Source organism: Dipodomys merriami, unplaced genomic scaffold (genome assembly GCF_024711535.1).
Source record: "Dipodomys merriami isolate MVZ:Mamm:240054 unplaced genomic scaffold, mDipMer1.0.p SCAF_17, whole genome shotgun sequence".
NCBI lineage: Eukaryota > Metazoa > Chordata > Mammalia > Rodentia > Heteromyidae > Dipodomys > Dipodomys merriami.
Genome location: NW_027203048.1, coordinates 25,348,392 through 25,372,430, shown reverse-complemented (window position 1 = coordinate 25,372,430; position 24,039 = coordinate 25,348,392). Strand labels below are relative to the sequence as shown.

The 24,039-nt window shown below is 49.7% G+C and overlaps 1 protein-coding gene across 1 annotated transcript in view; it reads right to left on the bottom strand.

The window, feature by feature from the left end:
- Positions 1-24,039, bottom strand: part of Ttc7a (tetratricopeptide repeat domain 7A) — a 120,687-nt gene that overhangs the window by 2,673 nt on the left and 93,975 nt on the right. The window contains exons 16-19 of the mRNA XM_070025536.1: positions 22,952-23,068; positions 19,258-19,355; positions 17,334-17,468; positions 10,524-10,726 (exon numbers count right to left, since the gene is read on the bottom strand). Of these exons, the coding sequence (XP_069881637.1) occupies positions 10,524-10,726; positions 17,334-17,468; positions 19,258-19,355; positions 22,952-23,068 (553 nt within the window). The remainder of the gene's footprint in view (positions 1-10,523; positions 10,727-17,333; positions 17,469-19,257; positions 19,356-22,951; positions 23,069-24,039) is intronic.

Below are 24,039 nucleotides of genomic sequence, written 5' to 3'. Positions count from 1 at the left end.
CTCCTTTTTTTCTAAGATAAGAGGTAAGGTTCCAACAGTGACTACAGGGCAGGCAGAGATAGGGGAGAGGGGAGCAGCCAGGGTGGGGGGTGGGGAGCTGCCTTCTGGAGTCCCCTCTCTGCTGCCCGCCTACTGATGGCCATGTACATTTTTAGCTGGATCATTTTCCTCCTCTCTTAAATCCCCAGAGCTAGGCCTTTGGTTGCTATGGAGATGCACCAGGAAAGATGTGCATGCCTGATTTCATAAAGTTCTCCGAGATCTTGGAACATGACCAATTAGGCGAGAGAGAAAGATGGCGCGCAGGAAGCCTAGGAAAAGCTTATCTCTAGAGGTGCTGGCTGGAGATCCGGTGGCCAGGGGGTGGAGGAGAAGAGGAACTGGACTCATGGCAGCCTCACTTGACCTTGAGCATGGCCACACCCAAGGACAAGCGGCTGTGGAGTGGGGGCGGGAAGGGGGAAATGGGAGGGAGAGGGAAGGGTGGAGCATTGGGCAGGGGCCTGACTGGCCAGATGCAAGCAGCGCTGAGTCAGGGCTGTCTGGGATCAGGGGCAATGTCTGCCTGGCCAGCAGGGATCCAGGCCAAGCTTATTCTGCCCACATGGCCTGAGCCAGACCCTGTGCACATCACAGTGGAACAGGGCCCACAGGGAGGAGGGAATGAAGGCTGGCAGATGGCTGCCAGGCACTGAAATTAAGCACCAAAAATGGAAGGTTTGAGGCCATGAGGGCTGCCCAAAAGGAGCAACAGAGGACCGAGGAGGGCCAGCAGGGCCTCCAGAGAGGGCTGGCCCAGAGTGGCCTCTTCACTCAGCTTCTTTTATGGGGCTCCGTGCACATGACACTTTGTTGGAAGGAAGAATTCCACTGCTGAGACTAAGTCTGAAAGCCCCTGATCTTGTGGGTGTTTGGGAAGGGTCCAGATGTATGTGCAGGCTGAACTCTGTGTGTGTGTGTGTGTGTGTGTGTGTGTGTGTGTGTGTGTGTGTGTGTGTGTGTGTGTGTGTGTGTCACTGTCACCGCGGAAGGTTTGTAGTGACCCCTGCGCATGCCTAGATAGTGGAAAAAGCCCAGGACTTGGCAGCCAGATACTGTGGATGGACTGAAATGCCAACTCTGCCCCTGGTAAGTACGGTGGCCATGGCAAATGGCTGACTTCTGAGCTGTGGTGTCCCTATCTGTAAACTGGGCATGTAAGTTCAGGCCTTGTAAGGCCTGGACTTGAAAACCTGTACCCATGGCCATGGGGTAGACAGATGGTAAATGGCAGTGTCTTCAGGATAAGCTAAGGGTCTTTTGGGACGGGGAGTACTGTTGGCTCTTACTCCAGGGTGCTGACCTTAGAATCTGAAAGGAGACACCAGGCCAGGCTAGGGTCAGGCTGGGGCCCAGAGGCTCAGGACTGTAACAGGATCTGCAGCCACCTGCCCCGGACACCAGCAGCCTTCGTGTTTGGTAGCAACTTGGAGCTGTTTGCTGCCTGACAACCGGGTAGGCCCCAACTCTCAAGATGCAAGGTCTCACCTGCTCTGCCCTCAGTCTGGTACTGTACCACAGCCCAGCACTATACTCCCAGAGCCCCACCCGCTGGAACAACAGGTCTTTAGGGATATGGCAGAACTGGTGTCTCAAGGTCCCTGCTGGATCTTTCCTGTCCTTTATCTGCTTCAGAGAGGCTCTCAAGTTTAGGTCCTACCTTTGGCTGTCTACCCACGGGGATCAGATAGCTGTGTGTAAACTGTCGATCGGCACTTGAGCACTGAACCTAGGCTGATCCCAGCCTCCCATACAGTTTTAGGGGAGGGATCAGGCTAGGAGGGAAGTATTCAGAACTTTCATCTTCTACTCTTGGCTCCCTTTCTGGATCTCAGGGGAGGGGCACTTGGCCCCATTCATCTGTCGAGATGACAGCCCTTTACCCATACAACTACCTAGAGTTTTACTTGGCTACTGTAAGGCTATTGTGTCCCATCTTTGCCCTGTGCCTCAGGCTGAGAAGAATCGGGCTCCTGACTCCTGCCTGCGTTTCTGTTCTCCACAGCGCAGCAGTTTCGTGGGAAGGTCCTGGACATGGCCATTGCTTCCTGACCTAGACGTACCTACCTGGGATGTTCTCCAAGGAGCGTACTTAGCAAGTCCTGCTTCTTAGGAGCAGTGAGGTGGACAGTGAGAGACCCAAGGCCCACTGAGGCCTGGTCCTCCAGTCTGTCTGGAGACTCCCTGTCAGGAGCAAGGTTCTTCATGAGGGACAGAGTGTGGTGATGGCGCTAGGGTAGGTGGGGAGGAAGGGTCCTGCTATCCCTTTTTTTTGACACTTGCTACTGCAACTTAGCACCTTACAATGTCCCCCAGGCAGGACATGATGGCAGGAACATCTTTTGGAAGTTCTGCCCTGGGAGCAGCGCTAGCGGTAGGCCAGCTGGGGGCCAATGTTCTCTCCACCCCTGCCCTCAAGTATTTATAGAAGTTATTTTGGGAATTTTCTTTCTGAGCTCAAGGCGCATTCCTGGGATTCTGTAACAGTCTTTCTTTCGAGCTGGGAAGTAGGGAATCAGCTGGAGGCCACTGGAGCCTTCTGGTCCCTGGAGTCCCTGTTTAGGAACACAGGAAGATCCTCCTCCACTCATCCTGGAGCAATGCCCGTCCAGTCCAGAGCTGCCCCAGGCTCTCTAAGGTGTGTCAGTCTCAACCTGTCCAACCAGACTGGGGACTGGCCCTTCACATCCCACATCCTTCCTGGAGCAGGGCTGCTGTAATAAGGGACGACACACAGGCAGGCCCTACTTCTCTGTTGGGAGAGGAGGCACAAATCCTTCCAGACCCACCAGACAACTGGCTAACATGTTGACCCCAGGGCTTCCTGGGGCTTTCAAAGAGGCTCTTCCTTAAGCTTGCCACTCACTGGGAGCCCAGCTTAGCTAGGGTCTTCCAGCACAGCAAGTAGCTGTGCCCAGTGGTGCCGACACCATACCTGTCCCTAGCTCTTCCTGCATCCTTGAGAAACCAGATGTTTGAGACCAAAGTTGGCCCCTTTGGCCAGACTAGAGATGTCTACCTTCAAAAGAGCAGGGTTGGGCTGAGAGGCCAAAGCATTGCTTGACTAACAGGTGCTCACATCTAGGGACTCTGAAGTCTGTGGACCACCAGGAAGTGGACTCCTTTGCCAGGTCTGGACGGGGCTGGCCTTGACTCATCACTCTGGACTAGTCAGGTTCTTGGCTGGCTGGAAGCTCTGCCCATCTAGGGGAAGAGCCAGCCCTCAGGGTGAGGGCAGAAGGTTGTAGCTGGGCCCTGTGGTCCTGGTTCTAGAGGTGAGCCCTTGCAGTGGGGAATTAGAAGGGGGCCCAGTTGTAGGAGCTGCCCTCTCTGAGCAGGAAGCTGAGCCAAAAGGGAACAGGAGGGCAGTCTGGAGGAGTAGCCCACTGAACAAGAGGTTTAGGACTATACCGCTAGACACAGCAAGACAGAGTCTTTCCAACTCTTAAGATTCTGAAGCTAAATTAAGTGCTCAACTGTCACTGTGATCTGAACCAGTGCCTGTCCAAGGATAAGGGAGGTAAAAGAGGGGCCTCTGAAACCCCAGCAAGGCTGATGTTGGGGGGTATATCTTGTAACCTCCCCGCTTCTGGGAACCTGCAGAACCCCCCACCTCCCACTTCCGTACGACACAAGGAACACACTCAGGCAGGACTGATGAGGGGTGAAGAAAGACATCACAACACAACAACCTCGCCAGGAAGTCAGAGGGCCCAGGCATTCTTATCAGCTTGCTTGCCACACAGAAGCAGTATTCCACCTAGCGGAGCTACAGGGGCAGATGGAGCCTCCAATCTCCCCTCCTGCTGCCCAGCCCCCTTGGCCCCCCTCCCCGGAAGACTTCCAGCTTCTCCCACTCCCTCAGGCCACCTGTCACAGGACACGAAACGGAGGAGCCCGTACAGGTGGCACATCTTGGACCCTGGCAATGCATGGTATATGCAGGTGAGGCATATGGGCTCAGGGACCGGAGACTGCTGCTCTGTCCACTGCCACCCACTGCAGCATCGGGGACCTCCAAAATGCTGAGCACTGAACTTTGCTTCTCAGCTGCTCAGGATACCGTTCCTCCTTAAAGTCAACAAACAGATGGTGAGCCAGCCTGGCACAACCATAGGCCAGAGCACAGGGCCAGCAAGTAAGGCCTTTGCCAGAGCCTGTCACTATGGCTCTGGATTCGCCAACAATGCAGGACATGGCCAGCAACTCCCCTCTTCTCTCAACCCAAATCCCTGGGAAGCAGGCTGCTCTCTCCTTTACCTACGGCACTCCCATAACCTAAGGATGGGCAGGGCTGTTTCTTGGCTCACCATCCCCCAGGATTGGGGACATCAGGTGGAGAGTACTGGACAAGGATCTGTAACTAGTTAATGTCTTTTGCCTCTGGGACCAGGGCTATCCTGCTGGATGTCTGGAGCATGAGAGACCCAGTCTTCAGGGACTGGCAGGCAGGAGAGGGTGACAAGAGGCTTGGGGGCCACAGCTATGTTCTGGTCCCCCAAGCCCATCTAAAGAACAAGGACCACCGTATGCCAGCAACGATGGAAAGTTGCACGCTTTCATCAGCCAAGTGAAAGATGGGTGCAAAGTTGGCACTTTGCTTTTTGGGGGCAGGTGGAGAGGAAAAAGGATGGCCACGTGGCACCGATTCACAAACTGCATCCTCGGGAATTACACTGCCAAGGTCAAGATTTGCAGAGTGCCCCTGACTGTGATGGGGGCCAGAGGAAAGCCTGCGGTCCAGTCTCCCAAACACATAACTCTCTAGCCCTCGGGGGACTTTCCCAGGGCAGATGTCCATCCCCCTCCAAATGCCTCAACCACCTATGGCCACTAACTCAATGGCCGCTGTCTCTCATGCACACAGAACACAGAGAAACGTCTATACTCCTCTATAGCAAGGGCAAGGATGAGTCTGTTTATGACCAAAAATAGGGCCTTCTTCAGTAGAGCTGAGTGGTCACAGAGATTGACATCCTAAACTGTGCCTCTGGTATGAGGGTTATTTTGACTTGAAAAGCAGACACAAGAAAAGCCTTCTGGGAGCTGGGAAGGTACCTTAGTGGTAGAGCGCGTGCCTTGCATGCATGAGGCCCTGAGTTCGATTCCTTAGCACCACATAAGCAAAAAATAAAAAGCTGGAAGTGGTGCTATGGCTCAAGTGGTAGAGCGCTAGCCTTGAGCTGAAGAGCTGAGGGACAGCGCCTAAACCCAGAGTTCAGGCCCCACGACTGGACCCCCCCCAAAAAAAAGCCTTCTGTCCCCCCCTCTTTTTGCCTAAAAGCAAATAAATGTACGAAGTCTTTCTTCTCCCTGTGAATCAGGGAGGACAAAGGTTGCTCACAGGAGACAATTGCAGCCCCTATTATGAGCCAAAGAAGGCTTTGCAGACATCTACATAGCAAACCACTAACCAGCTCTTGTCCACCATTAGTGTCCACTTGTTAGCCATCTCACAATTTGAGGCCTCTACAGACTCGATTACCTTCATTTTGTTACTTTTCTAAAATTGTGCTGTTCTGTTACGGATGTTTAAGAGGGAGCTCTGAGCCGCTGCTGAGATGGACTCATTTCCCATGTGCACATGAGGTACACACGTCACTACGCTGACTGCTTTGGTTTTCTGCACTGGACCTGTTATGGAGACCTGGCCAAAAATTCAGAATGGCAGAAGGAAAATTATTTTTTCCTTCCCTACTGTAGGAAACTGAGTCAAGCACATTAGTTCATGGAGTGCTCTAACTTAGCCTGGCGAATAACCTACTGGGATCTTTGCACTGTGTTCAAATGACAGTAATAGAACAGCCTCCTGGGAGGCGGTCAGTGCTGCCAGGCCATGGGTCACTTTGTCTCAGTTCTCTGGCTTGCCTAGCATCTCTTTCCTGTTGAAGGAGCTAAAGGAAAGTGGGAGGTAGGACTTCCTGGAGGATCCTTTTGGTTTTATTGTTTTGGGAGCTCATACATTTTCCTCCTTTTTAAAAAACTGTTATAAAGGAGTTACAATTACTTAAACCAGGTAAACAGTATCTTTCTCTTTCTTTCCTTCCTTTTCCTTTTTCTCCTCTCTCTCTCTCTCTCTCTCTCTCTCTCTCTCTCTCTCTCTCTCTCTCTCTCTCTCTCTCTCTCTCCTTCCTTTTTTTGTCAGTTGTAGGGCTTGAACTCTGGGCTTGAGCGCTGTCCTTGAGCTCTCCAGCTCAAGGCTAGTGCTCTACCACTTAAGCCACAGCATCCCTTCTAGTTTTCTGGTGGTTTATTGAAGATAACAGTCTCAGGGACTTTCCTGCCTGGGCTGGCTTTGAACTGTGATCCTCGGATCTCAGCCTTCTGAGTAGCTAGGATCACAGGCATGAGCCACTAGCACCCAGCAACAGTCCATTTCTTTTTGGACAATGTCACCCCTTCTCCTGAGGAGTCTTTGGATGCTCTCTGAAGAGGAGCATCTCAACCAGGGGAAATTCTGATCATTTTGAGAAGGACCCAAGATCCTCTCCTTTTTGTTTTTTGGTCAGTCCTGGGCCTTGAACTCAGGGCCTACGTGCTGTCCCTGAACTTCTTTTGCTCAAGGCTAGCACTCTTCCACTTGAGCCACAGCACCACTTCTGGCTTTTTTTTCTGAGTAGTTTATTGGAGATGAGAGTCTCACGGACTTTTCTACCTGGGCTGGCTTCAAACTGTGATCCTCAAATCTCAGCTTCCTGAGTAGCTAGAATTACAGTTGTAAACTTACACTGGCACCCAGCTCAAGAATCCTCTCCTCCTTAACTAGATTCTTCTGCCAGGATGCTAAGCCCTAGACACCACAGCTAAGGGGGGGGGGGGGTGGGAGCTGCTTGGATGAAGGGCCAAGGTCAAAAGGCACTTTCAGGACCTGCTCCTGGGATTTGACTTCTGTGCAGAAAACATGCTCTTTTTGTGCTTGTTGATCTTCTGAAGATCTCCAAGCACTGTGACTGGTGTAGGCAGCAGCCTGCCCTGGAATAGGGATTGATGGACCATCTCCTCTAGAAGCTTCTGTGGGCATACTGAAAACTCTTCCCAGAACAGAACTGCCAAAGAGGGGAGTCTTTTTCCTGTCTGATTTAGTGGAAAAGCCTAAGCCATACCCAGAATGGAACTAGAACCAAAGAAATCTCTCCCATTGCATCCAGGGCAGTCAGGGAAGCAGCACAGGGTGAGCAGAGAACCTAGGTCAAAGTTTCTTTCATAAGTATCTGAAGCCTGGCTCCTTAAAGCCAAGCCTTGCACCGGCAGTAGGCTTTCTTCAGCCTCCAGTTCCACCCTACAGGCTATAGAGCCAAATCTGGCACCAGGAAAGCATACTAAGAATATCTCCACCGTCTTCCCAGACACCAGAGAGGATCACCCAGGACTTGAGGGTATTCTTCCAGCCCAGGCATAATGGTAGCTGGGATCCCAAGGAAGGGGCAATTTTCTTTCTCCTTGTGCCTATCAGAGGCTATGTGCTCATAATGCTAATGGTGGGGTTAATGTCCTCCCTAGGAACCTGTCTTAGCAATGACTCCACAGTGGGGACAGTTTCTTCTTATGTTCTTTTCTCTGAATAATTCTCTAAGGATGCACTAAGCCCCAGACTGAGACAACTGATGTTTCTCTCATTCTCTATTTTCAACAACAGCAACAAAAAACCGCAGAATATTTTGTATATATACCAAGCTCTCTGACTAGTTGATGTCTTCATCATGTTTAAAAGAAGTCTTAAGATTGTATCTTTTTATTCCCAGTGCTGTGATTGATTAGTAATGTCTGTCAGTGGAGAGGGACTGGAAAACAATTGTGTGTGTTGTCTCTTGCTTTCTTCCTATTGCAGACTTCCACATGCACATCTCATTTGATTAAAACAATACAATGGCCTGGGAGCACTGAAGATTATTATCTATTTTCAAAAGGAGCCTAGAAGTTACCCACATAAATCAGTCACCCAAGTAAATCAAGGCCAGAGTCAGGATTAGATCCCAGGCCAGTTAAGGGAAGACACACAGACTGGGGAACACTTGAGATGAACATGCCAAAATGTTCACATATCTTTGGGAAAATATGTTTAGTAAATCTTCCCTAGGACTGCAATTTGTTATTCTTTATGCGTATGTGTGGGATGCTGGCAGGAACAAACCGAGTAGAAAGGGAGTGGGCTGCCCACACAGAAGCTGACTGCCCCTCTGCTTGCTGGTAACTTTAAAAAGTGGGCAGGCCTGGCAATGCCTGTTCCAATTTCATCAAATCAGCAAGGCACCCCACGAAGAGAAAAGGGACCATTTCAGTAACATCTGCAGGAGCCACTCTGGACAGCTATTCAGTTACCATGGAAACACACGGTTGGAAACTGCTTTCATTTCAAGAAAATAGCTACAAACAGTAATAAGCATAAATGAAAAATGGTACACTTTTACTTCAAAATTGTACTTGTTATTGGATTTTTCCAGGTTTTAGGGGCTCAGACGGCAGGCTCATATCCTTGAACGCAGTGGAAGGCAGACATCTCTGCCTGGCTCCAGGCCTAATGCCAGTCCACATCCTCCCTCCTGCTTCTATAATCAGTTTCTGGATGAGATCTCTGGCAAGGCATTTATCAGAGATGCTAATGTTTGAATTGCCAGAGAAAGAACATTTGCTGAATCCATCCAGGACAACAAAGAGTCACTGGAAGGGAGTGGGTTATGATGGTAATGGGAATGGGTTTTCTTCAACTGGGCTAAATATTCACACAGGCCTAAGCCAGCAGAAACCAGGCAGTAGGAAATCTGTTTTATTCTGGGAATCTGTTTTATTCTATTTTCAAAGATTCTTGGGGTTGGAAAAGACCTTACAAAGACAATTTGGTTCAGTCCCTTCCCCAAATCAGGTTTCCATTTTCTTGGCAATATCCTTACTAGTATTAGTGATTATATCCCTGAGCTCTTCTAAGAGTTATAACTTAAAATCCAACTCAGCACACATCAGACCCATCCTGCACTGGGGCCATTCAGCCATCTGGAGCCATTCTCCTGATTCTTCTGTGTTCTCCAGATTTCAGTGATACCTGGGCTGGGAATGTGGCCTAGGGGTACAGTGCTTGCCTAGCATGCATGAAGCCCTGGGTTCAATTCCTCAGTACCACATAAACAAAACAAAACAAAAAAAACAGAAGTGGAGTAGTGGTTCAAGTAGTAGAGGGCTAGCCTTGAGCAAAAGAAGCTTAGGGACAGTGCCCAGCCCTAAGTTCAAGTGCCAGGACTGTCAAGAAAGAAAACACTTTTTTTTTCAGTGATACCCTAATGGCTGGGACTCATCAAAGGGAGGCATCTGAGGCAGAATCTAGACCAAGGCAGGGGAAGGACTTGCCAACATGGGTTCCTAAATCATCTTCCAAAAATCACTAGTTGTAGAATACCTGCTTGGCAAACACAAGGCATTTGTCCTGCTACTGCTCTCAGGAGGTAGCTAAGAGGCAGAAGGAAAAGGTTATCTCTAGGGGTCCACTATACTATACGATACGGTTAAAGCAATAATAATAATAATAATAATAATAATAATAATAATAATAATAATAATAATAATAATAATAATAATAATAATAATAAATGCTGGATGCCTATAATCCTAGCTACTTAGGAAGCTGAGATCTGAGGATCAGGTTCAAAGCCAGCCTGGGCAGAAAAGTCCCTATGAGAGTCTTATCTCCCATTACCCACTCAAAAAACAGAAATGGTTCTGTGGCTCATGTAAGTACATGCTAGCCTTGAGCAAAAGAGCTCAGGGACAGTGCCCAGGCCCTGAGTTCAAGCCCCAGGACTGACAAAGACAAAAAAAAAATCTGGACCACAGAATCTCTACTAGATCCATATGTAAAATCAAGGTTCAGAGAAGGTAGATGACTTGCCTATTATCACCCAGGTGGAGAGGGACAAGGCCAGGATGATATCATTAACATCCTATTTCCCAACCCCCAAACCTTTCTCCAGGGAGGTCTCTGTGACTTGAGTACTCAAGTTCTGAGTTCATGCCCTAAGACTAGGGGCTGCTGGATACTTATGCCAGTCTCAAAATGTGCTTTTATCAGGTCTGACTTGACCCACCCTAAAACATTCTCATCAAGGAGAGAGAGCTCCTCTGAAATGGAGACAGCCCTAATAGTGGGGAGTCTGAGAACACCCCAAAGGAATTGCCTAGAGTCTGGAATAGCTTCCAGAGCAAGGAAGCAAGGAGTAACAATGAAATCTCTGTGGGGCTAGAACACTTTACAGAACATTATGGCAAAAAGAAGTCACCCAAAATACCAACCAATCTTTCTACATTTCTGTCAATGTATTTCTTAACGAGAGGGGAACAACCTGTACCTACAACGCAGACAGCTGCCTCTCCAGAGAGCAGAGAGGAAGCCGCCTCTCCCAATACAGGGAACCGAGGTGGCAAGGTGCTGGCATGTGTTAGGGAGGCTAGAAGGGATGAGGAGGGTGAGGGACTGTGGGGTGGGAGGGCAGACTCACCAGGCTGTGCATGATGCGTACTCCTTCAGGGTTCACTGTGAGCGCTTCCTTGTATAGCTGCTTGGCCTCTTCCAAGCTGCCCTTCACCTCAGCCAGCCGACCCCGCATGTAGAGCACTGAATGAGAGGTGGGGAAGAGGCCTGCCGCCTCCTGGATGCAAAAACCTGCTTCTTTGAGGTGTTTCTGCTCCATGAACAGCTCAGCTGTGAACCAGAGGGCCAGTGGAAGTGTGAGCAGTGGGAAGTCAGAGGTGGCCTCAGCCTGCACTGCTAAAGATGGGGAACTGGACCTATCCCACCAAGTGACAGCCCAGGATGAACTTGCTATGGTGTGCAGGATAATGTGTTCTGAGCATCTCCTCTGCGGCAGGCACTGTATTGGGTGAGAAATCCAGACCACCTCAGTCCATGCTTGCTCCAGTGCTTGGAGAACAAGTACGTTCACTACCCACTGATAGTTAGGAAGCTGAGTGCAGGGAGGTTTAGGGCACTTGTCCACAGCGAGAGCATGTGATAAAGCCTGGGTTTGTCAGGCTGACTTCAGAGCCTGGTAGCGGTGACACAAGTGGTGTCCCCTGGGGCTGAGCACGTGCTCAGAGGTCTCTGACTTGTGTTCCAGTGTCCTTTCATTTCACTTGATCTTGCTGTCTGGGCAGAGGGGGTAGAAGCCTCTCAGCCTTGAGTGGGAGGAACAGAGGCGTGGGATATATGGTATGGGACAGCACCGAGTGAGAACTAAATGATCACAGTGACAAAGGCAGTGACTTGCATTTATGGAGAGCTGAGCCGCTCTTAATTTGCAAAATATTATCTGTCATGAATCCTCTAGTTTTGGAGGGAGACAGGTACAGTCAGAATCCTTACCCCATCTCCACTGTGAGAAGGGGCAACTTGGGGACTAGTTTTCCCCTTGGCCTCCCTCCATAGCTGACATAAACATTTTTGGCTAGCAGGTAGGACCAGATCTGCCTCACAAGAGATCAGTGGGGAAAGGAGTCGTTTCTCCCCTGCCCCCCCCAGGGCAGCCCACAGAAATGTACATTTCAGCCACATGCTGCTCAGGCACACACCCACAGCAGGTACTTTTAGACAGGCTGCTTGTCGGCCCCCAGCCCACTCTGCCTTCCTTTCAAAGCAGCCCCCGGGCTCAGCTGCCCCTCCCGGAGCTGGTGCCCATGCGGAAGTCACAGAAGGATGGCAACACAGATGGGGAGCGAGGGAGGCCAGCAGAATCTGGCTTGTGACTGTGCCAAGAGCTTTTCCTAGCAAGGGCTGAGAGCTGAGGTTACACCAGTTCAGATCATGTCTGGGATGGGCTAGATAACAGATAATACAATGAAAACTTGCAGAGGGAGGTGGACAAAGGGAACCCAGGCATCCCCTCTGCTTGCCCTGATAAGCAGCAAAAGGAAGCAAGGCTAAAGCCCTGATTGCAGTACATGGCACTGCGGGGAGGGGGGTTTCTCAGCAAGAACACTGCCTGAGGTTCACTGTGCAATCTGAGCAGCTTCTTGCTGCATCCAAAAATGTCACCAGGGGCTTTTGGAGCAAGGGTATTGTTTTTCTTATGGTGATGAGAACTTGGGGAGATCTGAGAATTAAACACAGAAGAGCCAGGTTCCCACATGGTGAGAAAGATGGACACAGGATACAGACAGGTTGACATGGAGGCTCCCACCCAAGGCAGACAGTAGAGGAAGGTGAAGCCAGGGATGGGGGTTTTCAGTCCAGGACCTTGCGGCGGGGGTGGGGGGTGGGTGGGTTTGGAGGTAAGGGTAAGGATGAACCAGAGTTCAGCAGTTGGCATATTTCAGCTTCAGCTCTTCTCTGCTCTTCTGTTAAGCTGCTGCTGAGGCTCTGAGAAGGTTGCCTTCATACCTAAATATCCACTGTGTATGTCCTGAGCACTGACTGTATGCCTGCATCTTCCCACAAGGATTAAAAACAGGTGGAAATGGGGGCAGCTAAATGACCAAACCATCTAAGAGATCCAGAGCAGTGAAGTGACAACTGGCATTCAGGATGGGACAGGCCAGTGGTACTAGGTAGTGTGGTTAATAAGGAGGTCTTCCTGGAGGATGCTGCACTTGAGTTGGCAGGGAGGAAAAGGGAGGGGAGGACCAGATTACACCGTGGCAGAATCCCCCAGGGTCACAGGAGGAGAGGGGAGGAACAGAAAGAAGTGTGAAGCATATGGTGTGAGTGTTGGGGTTAGGGCTGCTGCTCCTGCATCAGGCCCGTGGTTATATCCTCTATGACAGGAGCTCAGCTGGTCCAGGGCTCAGGGATCAGGCTTTCTCCATGTTTAGAACTTACCCAGCAGTCCCACCCAAGCTGGGCTCAACTTGGCCCTGGCATGGCTCATTAAATTGTTTACAACTTGCTACACTGCCTCCCAAGCCCTCAGGAGGCTATCCCCTAGTCCCTGCCTTGGGGATTTCTCATGGTGTGTACGCATCAACAGATTTCAATTCGAGTACTGGAACTTTGAGCTTTCTAAGGCTCTGGGCCCTACTGAGAGGCCACAGGCTAGGAAAGATGCCCGGAAAGATAGGTAGGCTGCTCTGTTTGGATGCGCTTCATCACCACTTAGGGAGCAAAGCAGATGACACAAAACAGAACCAGAGAAACATGGGTCTTGCCACATTGCAGACAGCCCTCACAGGTCCCACCTCCAGGGCAGTCGCTTCTGACCCACATGTCTGCTGTGTATCCCTTCTGTCTAGCCTCAGTGTCTTTGGGCAAATGCTCCCAGCTCCTGTTTGCTATTTTACCAAACATGGTTATCCCAGACAGCCGGCTGAAGCTGCAGCAGGAGCCCTATGGCATAGCACTCACCATCTCCTGGATCTTTTCTCTCCTATCCTTGCTTGCCAGACCACACCAATGGCTTGCCCTGGATGAGCCTACTAATTTTCCTTGATTTAGCTTGTCCAGGTCATCTCTCTAGCAAGCAGAGCCTTGCTTCTTCCTGAGTGACAAAGGGCCCTTTGGATTCCAGTTGGCTCCTTGACTCTTCCTTCCTACCTTTCTCTTCTCTCATTGCCCTCTCTGCTTACTTACTTCCCTCTTGCTTGTCTCTGATTTTCCTCCTCTTTGCTGCTCCTTCTCTCTCCCCCTGCCCCACTTCTTCCCTCTGTGCTTTCTCTCTTCAGGCTACAAATGGAAAACATCTGTTCCCTGGAGCTTTGCAAGAGTCCCTTTTATTTTTTATTTATTTATTTGGTTTTTTGTCGGTCATGGGGCCTGAACTCTGGGCCTGGGTGCTGTCCCTCAGCTCTTCAGCTCAAGGCTAGCACTCTACCACTTGAGCCACAGCACCACTTCTGGCTTTTTCTGCTTATGTGGTGCTGAGGAATCGAACCCAGGGCTTCAGGCATGCAAGGGAAGCGCTCTACCACTGAGCCACCTTCCCAGCCCCCAGTGGGGTTTTTTTTGTTTTGGAAAGTTTTATTCTTCTGAGACATCCTGGTCTAACCCTGAACCTGAAGCTGGTTACAGTCTTCTGCTGTTCTTGCCAAAAGAAGCCTTGCAAAGTTGTAAGAGCACTGAGAAGCCCCTGGGGTAGAAGGGAACATAGATTAGGTCCTCAAGCCCACCTTGATCCCCAGTAGGAGCAGTTTTTCTGATTCCAAAGGAAATAAGCAGCCCTCTTATGGAGCAGACTCTTAGGACATATGGACACTTAGAATAAAGGAGAGGAAATGGTGACAAGAGGACAAAGAGGAATAAATACAAGTCAGAGGCCTAAGATGGAGAGAGACTAGAGTCCCAGAGAATCCAAAGGTGGCACAGGTTCCCCTCCAGCCCTGGGGCTCAGAAAGCACAACAAACGGAGGCAACCTGGGCCTGGGGTCTACTTCCTGTCCTGAGAGGGCTGACTGGGGAGTTTGGGAGGGGGGAGGAGCAAGAGAAAGGTCCTCCATGGCACAGAAGGCAGGAGGGAGGGAGCAGAGTAGGGTTTTAGAAAAGAGAGGCGAACCAAGGAAGATAAAGGAAAGAATAAAGAGCAGAGTGTGTGAAAAGGAAAGAGAGTGCAGAGCCAAGGGAAGCTTGCTACTCTTTGACTGTAAGTTTATAGTAAGCATCAGCCTGTGTGGCCCACAGCTGGCTGGCACTAGTACCCTGGCTCTTTCTTTATGTGCCCTAGACTGCAAGTGTAAGCCACTCCAGCTATTAGTGGGGGCGAAGGGTCCTGAGGACATGTGCTTTACCTAATCATGTGGGGAAGTTTAGGGAGAAGTCATGGTGTTGGTGACTTGGTCTTGGAGCCTTTCATCCAACAGGTATGCGGTAGATGCTGGTGATGGTGGCAGCAGAAGGGTGAGGTAGGAAGAGCTTCAGAGTCCTCACATGCTCACACCAACACTGGTCTACCTGTCTCTTATAAGATCCCCTGGTTCCTAACAAGATACATGGATCCCAGAATAATGGCACCAGCTAGCGTTCTTTGCAGTTCAGAATAATCCATTAGTGGAGTTTTGGCCAATGGATGACAAAGGAAAGTCATGTACGCCAATTCCAGGTATATATGCACATGCAGAGGCACCTTCCTCCTCTTGTCTATATTTATCTTATGCTTGGACTTGTGAATGTGGCAGGGAGCCAACTTGGACCACATGGACAAGAGTAGCACTTGAAGAACGGCAGCACTATCTGTCATCCAGTCAAGACTATCACCTTTGAATTGTTGAAGAAATAAGCATCCCCTGTGGGTAAGCCAGTATGATTGTAGCTCTGCCACCTGCCTCCAGATCTATCTCCTAATATTGCACTGTCCAGTCTTTACCTGGGGCTGTATTCTCAGTGTTTCCTGTGGAGCGAGTGAAATCTAGGATAACATCCCAAGAAAAAAATGCTAATGTGAGACTTAGTGAAGGGCGTGTGTTTATACTGACATGGCTGATGCCAGGCTTTAGGAAGGCTTTTCACCCTCCTTCTCACCAGCACATTGTAGCACCCCTGTATAAAGCAATAGAACCCAAAACAGCAAGCAGGCTATGATGTGCAAAAAAGGTGTTCTACTGCAAAACCAAGGCAAAGTGATAAAAGCAAAGGCCTTGGGAGCTGCAGCATGAGCTGAGCTCACTGTTGTTATGAATGCGCTGCTTGGAGCTGCTAAGGCCCCCAGCATAGGTGCAGCTTTCTACCCCACACACTCTATTCTTCTTCTTTTTTTTTTAAATAAGTTTTTTATTGTGAAAATACTGTACAGAGGGGTTACAATCACATGAGCAAGGTAATGAGTACATTTCTTATCAAGCATTGTTGCCTCCTCCTTTGTTTTTCCCCTACCATCCCTTCCCTCCCATCTCCACAACTATATTCTGCCCCCTCCCCCAGACACTCTATTCTGAAGATACATTTTTCTTTTGCCCTAGTCCAGTTTGGCACCAAATCTTAGAAGAGGACGGGGGATCTTTGCCTAGGAAGAGGCTGGGTTTATTATTATTATTCTGTATTCTTCAACATTCATCTTCCTGCTGAAGATCCAACAAGCTGTGGAGCTATTCTCCTCACCGGCTCCATCCCTAGCATCCTAAGGAACCCCGAGATGCCAAGGGGGGAATATATGCATTATTACAATGCTCCATGTGTAGCCTTTCTGTGAATCCTGGTCTAATTTTTCCCCCATATTCAGAACTGATGATGGAAAGAGCGGAGGCGTGCTGCATACTAATGTGTCCATATGTAGAAAACACACCGGGAAACCTTAGCTTCTCAGCTAACAAGCACATTCTAATGCTGACTTGCTAACTCCTCCGTGCTGTCTATATAACTGATCATCTTCCTTCTACTTGGGACTATAGTCCACCCCTGTGGTGGGAAGTAAAGCAGGGAAAAGGTGAGCAGGACATAAAGGAGGTGGTGCCCTTGGGCCTGGGACAGCTTGGGACGTCCCTTGGGCAGCTCTAGACTGGCTGGCCTGGAACAGGTTTAGGGTTCCTGTTGGTTTCTTGTCTTTTTTCTTTCTTCTGCAGCAGCTGCCATTTTGTCTTACTCTGGCATGTCATTTTTGGCCCGGATTCTCTCCCTTTTCACTCTATTCCAACTTTCACACTATTACCAGGTCAAGTTGTCAAACATTTTTCAATGAGTCACTTCTTGGCATTCCTCAGCCAAGCACAGGGAGACTGAGTCCTCTGCCTCTACCATGACCACGACGGGGGTCAAGTGCATGTCTGAGCACTTGCTACGCGTTACACTAACGGCGTCACACATTCACTAATTTCAGATCATATCTGGACAGTCTGGAGCTGGCATTGGGACCAAGTCTGTATGACATTGAAGCCTAGGATCCCGGAAGCCAGCCACTCTCTAGCTTTGTAAACTCTCTAGTATCAATGGCATCAGCTAGTGATGGAAAGGAATGCCACCTGGATGGGAGTGTCCATCACCAGCCCTCTGGCCTTTCCATCTGTGTGGCTTCTCTTGATCTCAAAGCCTGCCACATTTGTATCCCCACAAAAAAAACCAGGTGCTCTCCTCCCTGGGCAGAGAAAGAAACAAGACAAGCGGAGGATGCCAGGGACTGAGGATCCTGGAACATCCATGGGCCTGGTGTCATTCTGCCTAGGAAGCTAGGCCCTTGCATGTAGCCTCTCAAGTAGAAACCCCACTCTCTAGGCTGGGATGGGGGAGATGGAAAAAGGGCAGGTAAGTTGGGAATCAGCTAGGACTGTAACTCCAGGTTCCAGATCCCAGAGTCCAAGCCCGTATGATCATGGGAAGGAATCCCCATCTGTCTACTTGGAGTCCCACGGTGGTTTCAGCTAGATAGGTGGGTATCACTGGGACCAGAAACACTCACCAGCCTGGAGCCAGATCTGTTCCAGTGTTGTCCACAGCTGCATGGGGCCCTGTTTCAGGACTGAGGTAGGCATGGTCAACTCCGACATGGCCTCCTCCAATCGTGAGGCTGCAATGGATGATGCCCGCCGAGAGCCTGAAGAGCAAGAGGGCAGGGGACTGAACAGCTGAGTCAGGGTGTCATGCACTACGGGCTCAGAAGCAGCCAGTGCCCAGAGCACCAGAAACAACAGAGCACCAGAGGCAGGGCAGGGCAGGGCAGGGCAGGGCAGGGCAGGGCAGGGCAGGGCAGGGCAGGGCAGGGCAGGGAGGGCAGGGCAACTCAGCCTGACAGCCAGAGAATAGCCCACAGATCACTAGGAAGGTCCCACTGTCTATTACCCACCAAATCTGGGAGAAATCCCACTGAGACTCTATCCCAAAGGAAAACAATCACAAATGGCAGCAAAGGCACTCATTTGACATCTGCTTGTGACTCTGAACACAACAGTAATTACCGAATCAACAATAGGGACTGACTTAAAATAAGTGAGGGTACAACCATCAGAAGTTTTCTTCATAGTAATAAGGTACATGTGGAAATTGGTATGTGTAGCTACTGATGTGAAAGTGTTCCCATTATACAGTCAGGAAAAAAACAGAATTTACAAAAGAATATGGTCACATTTGTATAAAAAGTAAATATGGGAATCCATGGATAAAAGGGTCCTTTACTGAGGTCTGGTTAAAAAAAAAAATAGGGATGTCTTTTTTCTTTTTCTTTTCTCCTGCTCTTTTCCCAAGGGCACATTACTGTTTCAAACAGCAAAATGAAGGATCCTTGGGAAATGGCTCTTACTGTCAGAGAACCTGTCCCGTAGCAGTGCTGGGTGGTGTGAGTCCCTGCTCAGGGTATAAGCTATTGACATTTACAATTCCCCTGCAGATGAAGTGTGAGCACCTGCTTTCTGAGACATTATAGACTCTAATAGGCTCAGGAGCCTTCAGATAAACCGCAGGCAACTTCAGTTTATGACACAAGCATATGAATAGTTCTAAGGAATTCTGCATGACTTTAATTGCAAGGGAGCAACCCCTTAACCCTCTCCTCCTCAGGGTAGGTAGAGTTGTGTATGTACTCCACATCACTCTTGGGATGCACCTCTCAAGTCAGGCGTTGAGTCTAGCTATTGAAACCCATTCCATCACTTGACAATGAAAGTGCAATTCAGCTCAGGTACACAGAAGTGAAAGAAAGGAGCAAATGCATGAAATACCTCTCCACTCACTTTCACCACACAACTAATTCTTGCATTTTTGAGGAAGGTGTTCTGCTTTCATCAGGACCTTTGCTCGTGTGTGTGTGTGTGTGTGTGTGTGTGTGTGTGTGTGTGTGTGTGTGTGTGTGTGTGTGTGTGTGTGTGTGTGTGTGTGTGTGTGTGTGTGTGTGTGTGTGTGTGTGTGTGTGTGTGTGTGTGTGTGTGTGTGTGTGTGTGTGTGTGTGTGTGTGAAGTTCCTGAACCCATTTGAATTTCAAAAGCGCTGGGTCTGAGGGTGAATTTTGTTTAATAGAGTCAGCCTTGAGCTTAGGAGATGAAGAGTTCAGCCCATCTCTTTCTTCTATTAGACTTCTCCACTGGCCTCTGGCTTTGGCTTAAGAGGAAGTAGTCTGTATCTTTTTTACCCTAGTCTCCTTTCTCTTCCCCTGCCTGGGATGTAGGGTCCCTTCCTTGCCCACTCCAGCTGTCCACCACCTATCCCCTGGGCCAGTAGCCAGCTCTACCCAGAGTAAAGATCAGCGCTGAAAGATGTGAGGACAGGTCCTTTGTCAAGGAGCAGTGGAGGGTTTGCCAGGCTGGGCAGATGCTGCCCTCCATTTGTGCTCTCAAGCTGGGACAGTGAGATACAGCCCTGCACGGACAGCTTCCTGTGAGGCCCACTCTTACCAGAGTCTGCATCGTGGGCATCAGGCAGGGTCAGATGCATGCCACTCTGTTTCTTCACCATGAGACCCTCACCGAAGCTGCCATCCTTTTCCAGGCCTCTGGAAGATGAAAGGAGGGCATGTCTTAGTAAGGCAAAGGGATTGTATTCCTGTGACTAGCACAGGAGAATAAGGAAGTCTCATAGTAGCAGGCTCTGGGGTGACACATTTAGGTCCCAGAATCATAACCAGTCAGAACAACAGAGAAGAACTAATACAAGCAGGGGGACAGACAGGGCAGCATGGGTCCAGAATCACATAGGCAGAGGAACAGAAACTCCTCATGCTAATTACTCCCCTCCACTGAGGTAGGTGGGGTCAGAAGGTCCCCCAGCCTGGGGCGAGGTTTCTTCCAGATCTCGTCAACTTCATGATATCTAGCAGAGCACCAGGCCCAGAATGAGGTCTGCAGACTGGCTTCCTAGGAAAGCCTGGTCTTTGCAGGGCCCTAGAAGTGCCACAGCCAGAGTTCAGGGATGGAGGACCCACTCCCATTCCCTGTCATGGGATTCCCTTCCTCAGGTTACCAGGATGGCTCCAAAGGAGGCAAAAGGGGTCTGGGTGGCAGACAAACATGTATGATTTATCTTGCCAGCCTCCACATCGTCTCCAGGTCTCTGCAGCTCCCATGTTTCTGGGGCTCTATCTTTTTGCAAACTGGAAGGTGGGAAGAGCCAGGAAGCTGTTTTAACAGTGGTTGAAACTCACTTCCCACTGACAAGACTCATGACTCGATATGAGGGCTGAGGAAACTCAGAGGTGTGTAATAGCAGAAATTGGGAGTATAGGGCCAGAAAATGTCTTTCCTCTCAGGGGGCATCAAGATGATTCCACAAAAAATGTCAGGGAGGGAGAGCTGGTGGCTCACACCTGTAATCTTAAGATACTTAGGAGGCTGATAGACCTAGATCCTGGTTTGAAGCCAGCACCGATAGAAAAGTCTATAAGACTCCATTTCCAATTAACCAGCAAAAAGACAGTCTGGAGGTAGAGTAAACCAGCAAACAAGCCCTCAAGGGCTTGAAGCCCTGGGTTCAAGCCCCATTACTGACTTTATAAAAAAAAAAAAAAAAGTAGGGCTGGCTGGGAAGGTGGCTCAGTGGCAGAGTGTTTGCTTTGCATGCATGAGGCCCTGGATTTGATTCCTCAGCACCATATAAGCAAAAAAAGCTACAAGTGGCACTGTGGCTCAAGGATAGAGTGCTAGGCTTGAGCTGAAGAGCTGAGGGACAGCGCCAGGCCAGAGTTCAGGCCCCATGACCAACAACAAAAAGTAGGCTGGGTGCTGGTAGCTCATGCCTGTAATCCTAGTTACTAAGGGGGCTGAAATCTGAGAATCTCGGTTCAAAGCCAGCCTGGGCAGAAAAGTCTGTTAAACTTTTATCTCCAATTAACCACCAGAAAGCTGGAAGTGGCACTGTGGCTCAAGTGGCAAAGAACTCGTCTTGAGCTGAAGAGCTCACAGACAGCACCCAGGCCCAGAGTTCAAGCCCCACGATTGACCCCCCCCCAAAAAAAATTAATTAATTAAATTTAAAAAAATGTATCCTGGCCATTCAGATTACAGGGGCCACAGCTTGGCTTGGAAATGAACCATCATCTTAATGGGCTCAGACACAATTTCCACCAAAGCGCAGTGGCTTAGTGTTGGTTCTCTTCTCCTACCTTTTTCCCAGTGCTAGGAGGCATCAGACTGAGAAGCCAATGAGCCAGACACACCAGGTTTAAATCATGGGACCACCTCTTCTCAGCAACCTGACTCTTCTTACTGATCTTTGAAAATATCCAGCTGTTCTGAGATGGAGATAGTCTGGGCCAGTGCCTAGCATGCTGCTGGCTTCCTATCCAGGTTCCTACTCTGTAGGAACACTTTTGGGTCTTGTTTTCTCTCCCATCCTGTGCAGGGACTTCTCCTATGGCATCAGAAACATCTGGTCTCAGAGGAATTATTTGCCACATGGTTTTAGGACAACAGGCAGCATGCTTCCTACCTTGAAGAACCTTACACCCAAGATGGGGAGATGAGATGGTCCAAGCTGAACAAGTAGCAAAGACCGGTATGAGAGGGGTGGAGTGGAGGCGGCTGAGGCTGGGTGGTTGGTGACTCCATGAAGGAGGGGCCTAGGGTGTGATGAGAACATCAAGTCAGCAATGCAGAATGGGCAGAGGAGAGCAAGGGACTGAGCAGGAGTTCAGTGGGATGTAGGCCCAGCTGAGTGCGTGGGTTAAGGTAGGCTAGACTCTAAGGCTGTGGAGTCTGGTCTTGATCCTTGACTGTTACAAACTGGATTTCATAAGCTGTGGTTTGTTTGTTTTTGATATGTGTCTCACTATGTAGCCCAACCTGGCCTCAAACTCCTGATCCTCCTTGCTTCTGCCAGGACTACAGGCTTGTGCTACAACTGTCTCCTCTGGTTTCTTTCTAATCAGGGGCACCAGGTTCAGAAAAGACTATCCTGTCTCCTGGGAAAGCCAAAGAACTAGGTCTAGGCTTGTGAGCCTAGCAGAGCCCTGCCCTGGGGAGTTCCCAAGAGAGGCACCAAGGAACCTCGAGCCTAGAAGGGTCCCATCAGATGTGGAGGTCAGATATGAAGTGTATGGGTAGTGATCTGAAGAGACCTAAAGGCAGACCCCAGTGCCCCAGCCCCTGAGGGAGCACCGGGCAGCTAGCCCTGCATCCAACTCTTCTAAGGAAAGGCATAAGCCGGGCCTTAACTGAGCTAAGGCTGAAGCCTGCAGGGACCTCATCCAAGACTGGCCACCCGGATGAGCAACCAGCCATGCAAATAAAGACACAGATAAGGAACAGCCAATTCTAGGTCAGCTTCTCTGCAGAAGGAGGGCTAGGCTATCTACCTGCTCTAACTCCTACAGCAGTGATCTGGAGAGGGAGGGGCATCTGAACACCAGAGACTGCCAAGCAGCATCCCATCTCTTCATCCAACAAACACTTCTGGCAGCTTCTACTGGTCTTTCTGTACAGCTCTCAGACCCCAAGCCCTGCAAAGGGAAGGCTGACTCTGCCCGTGATTTTTTTTTTTTAAACTCTGGAGCCTTCTCTGTAAATTTCACCAGGAAAGAAGCTCCTCTAAGGCATTTGGAGGCCTCCTGGACTCCCAGAGCCACTGTGGAAATGTACCTAGGGAGAAGTAGGTGGCCTCCAGGACCCTCTTTCTTCCTCTTCTTCCAGCCTCCAAACAGTTCCAGAAAGGGAAGGGCAGGCTCCACAGCCTAGGACTCAGGAGACTGGGCTGAAGTATAAGCACTACACTTATCAGGTAAGGTGACCAACGAATTAGGTCAGGGCTGAGTCAGTTTCCTACTAAGCTGACAATAAAATGTGCTAATGTAGAAGAGGCAAGCAGCTGATGCTTTAGATAAAGCAATAAGCCCTACCTCATAATGGCTTCTCTACCTTCTCACCACCAAATTCAATCTGTACATGGGATCTTTATGTATGTATGTATGTAATGGAGGACTATCAAGAGGTTAAAACTGTACTATGGGTATAGAAAGTGCATGAGTGCCAGTTCCACATTTTCATCCAAACATTCCCATTTTGTCAGGCATTGCAGTCACCCCACCAATGGCAACCACTGCCTGCCAACTCGACCCTCCACCCTCTAGCAACCCAGGGAACCAAGACAGCTACTCACCCCAGCTGGGAGAAGTTGTACAGTGTCTGCCAAAGCCGCAGCATTTGTCTGCAGGTCACAAGGGCATCCTCTGGACCTTTCAGTACCTGCTCCAGCTTCACTTTGGTGAACATCAGGCTGTGGGGAAGCAAAGCAGCAGCTAGCTGTCAGCAGGCCAACTGAAGCTTCCTTCTGAGAATGGACCTTGGGTATTCAGCCTCACCAGGACAGTCCCAGCCTACCCAATTCCCCAGCACAGTCCAGGAGTGTAGCAGCTTCTGGACCACTTCCTTCCACTCTGTTTCTCTGACTGTCTCCATCTTTGTGCCAAAGCACGAGGCACTCTTCTGCACTTGCCAGTGTTTGTGGCATCTGTCCCCTCATCATATCTCACCTTGTGCAAATACTCTGGGGAGCACTGTCAGGTCTGACTCTCAGCCTGGCTTGGTTTGCTCCGTCTCTCACATCCTCAGTTAAGCAGTGCTACGCACACACATTCCATCAACACGTGGCTGTGCTTTATACTTTTGTGCTCCAGAGGACCCAGTATAGGATTTGGGTAAGAGATATCCAGAAAGCAGCTTTCAAACAGAGAGGCTAAGCAAAGAACTGGCACGAAGGCCACCTTAAGGGCAGAATTCTTTCTATCTTGCCAGCACACAATAGGTGCCCAATTATAATCTCCTAAATGGACCAAGTTTGATTCCTAACCTAGGATATACTAGGAAGGTCCTGTTATATTTTATCAAAGGTTTCTCCCTTGAATTTCCTAAGATAGCCAATTCCCTTAAGATCAAAGGGACATGAAATGCTGTTCAATCACCACTAAGGGACAGTTGCTGTGTCATGAGAGAGTGGCTTCAGACTTTCAATCAGAAAGACTGAGTCCTCTGAAGCTGGAAGGCCCACAGGAGGGGTGGGACACAAGGACCCAGGGCCAAAGCATCAGCATGCTTGCTCACCAGGAATGGCAGGGGGCTGGGAGGTGTTGCTGTGCCAGGTATTAGTCCTTTGGTGGGCAAGACATTGACCACTAGCAATACTGACACATCCCAGATGCTTGAGCAGCCTACATAGAGTGTGGCTGAGCCACTGAGGCTTTTTAGTCA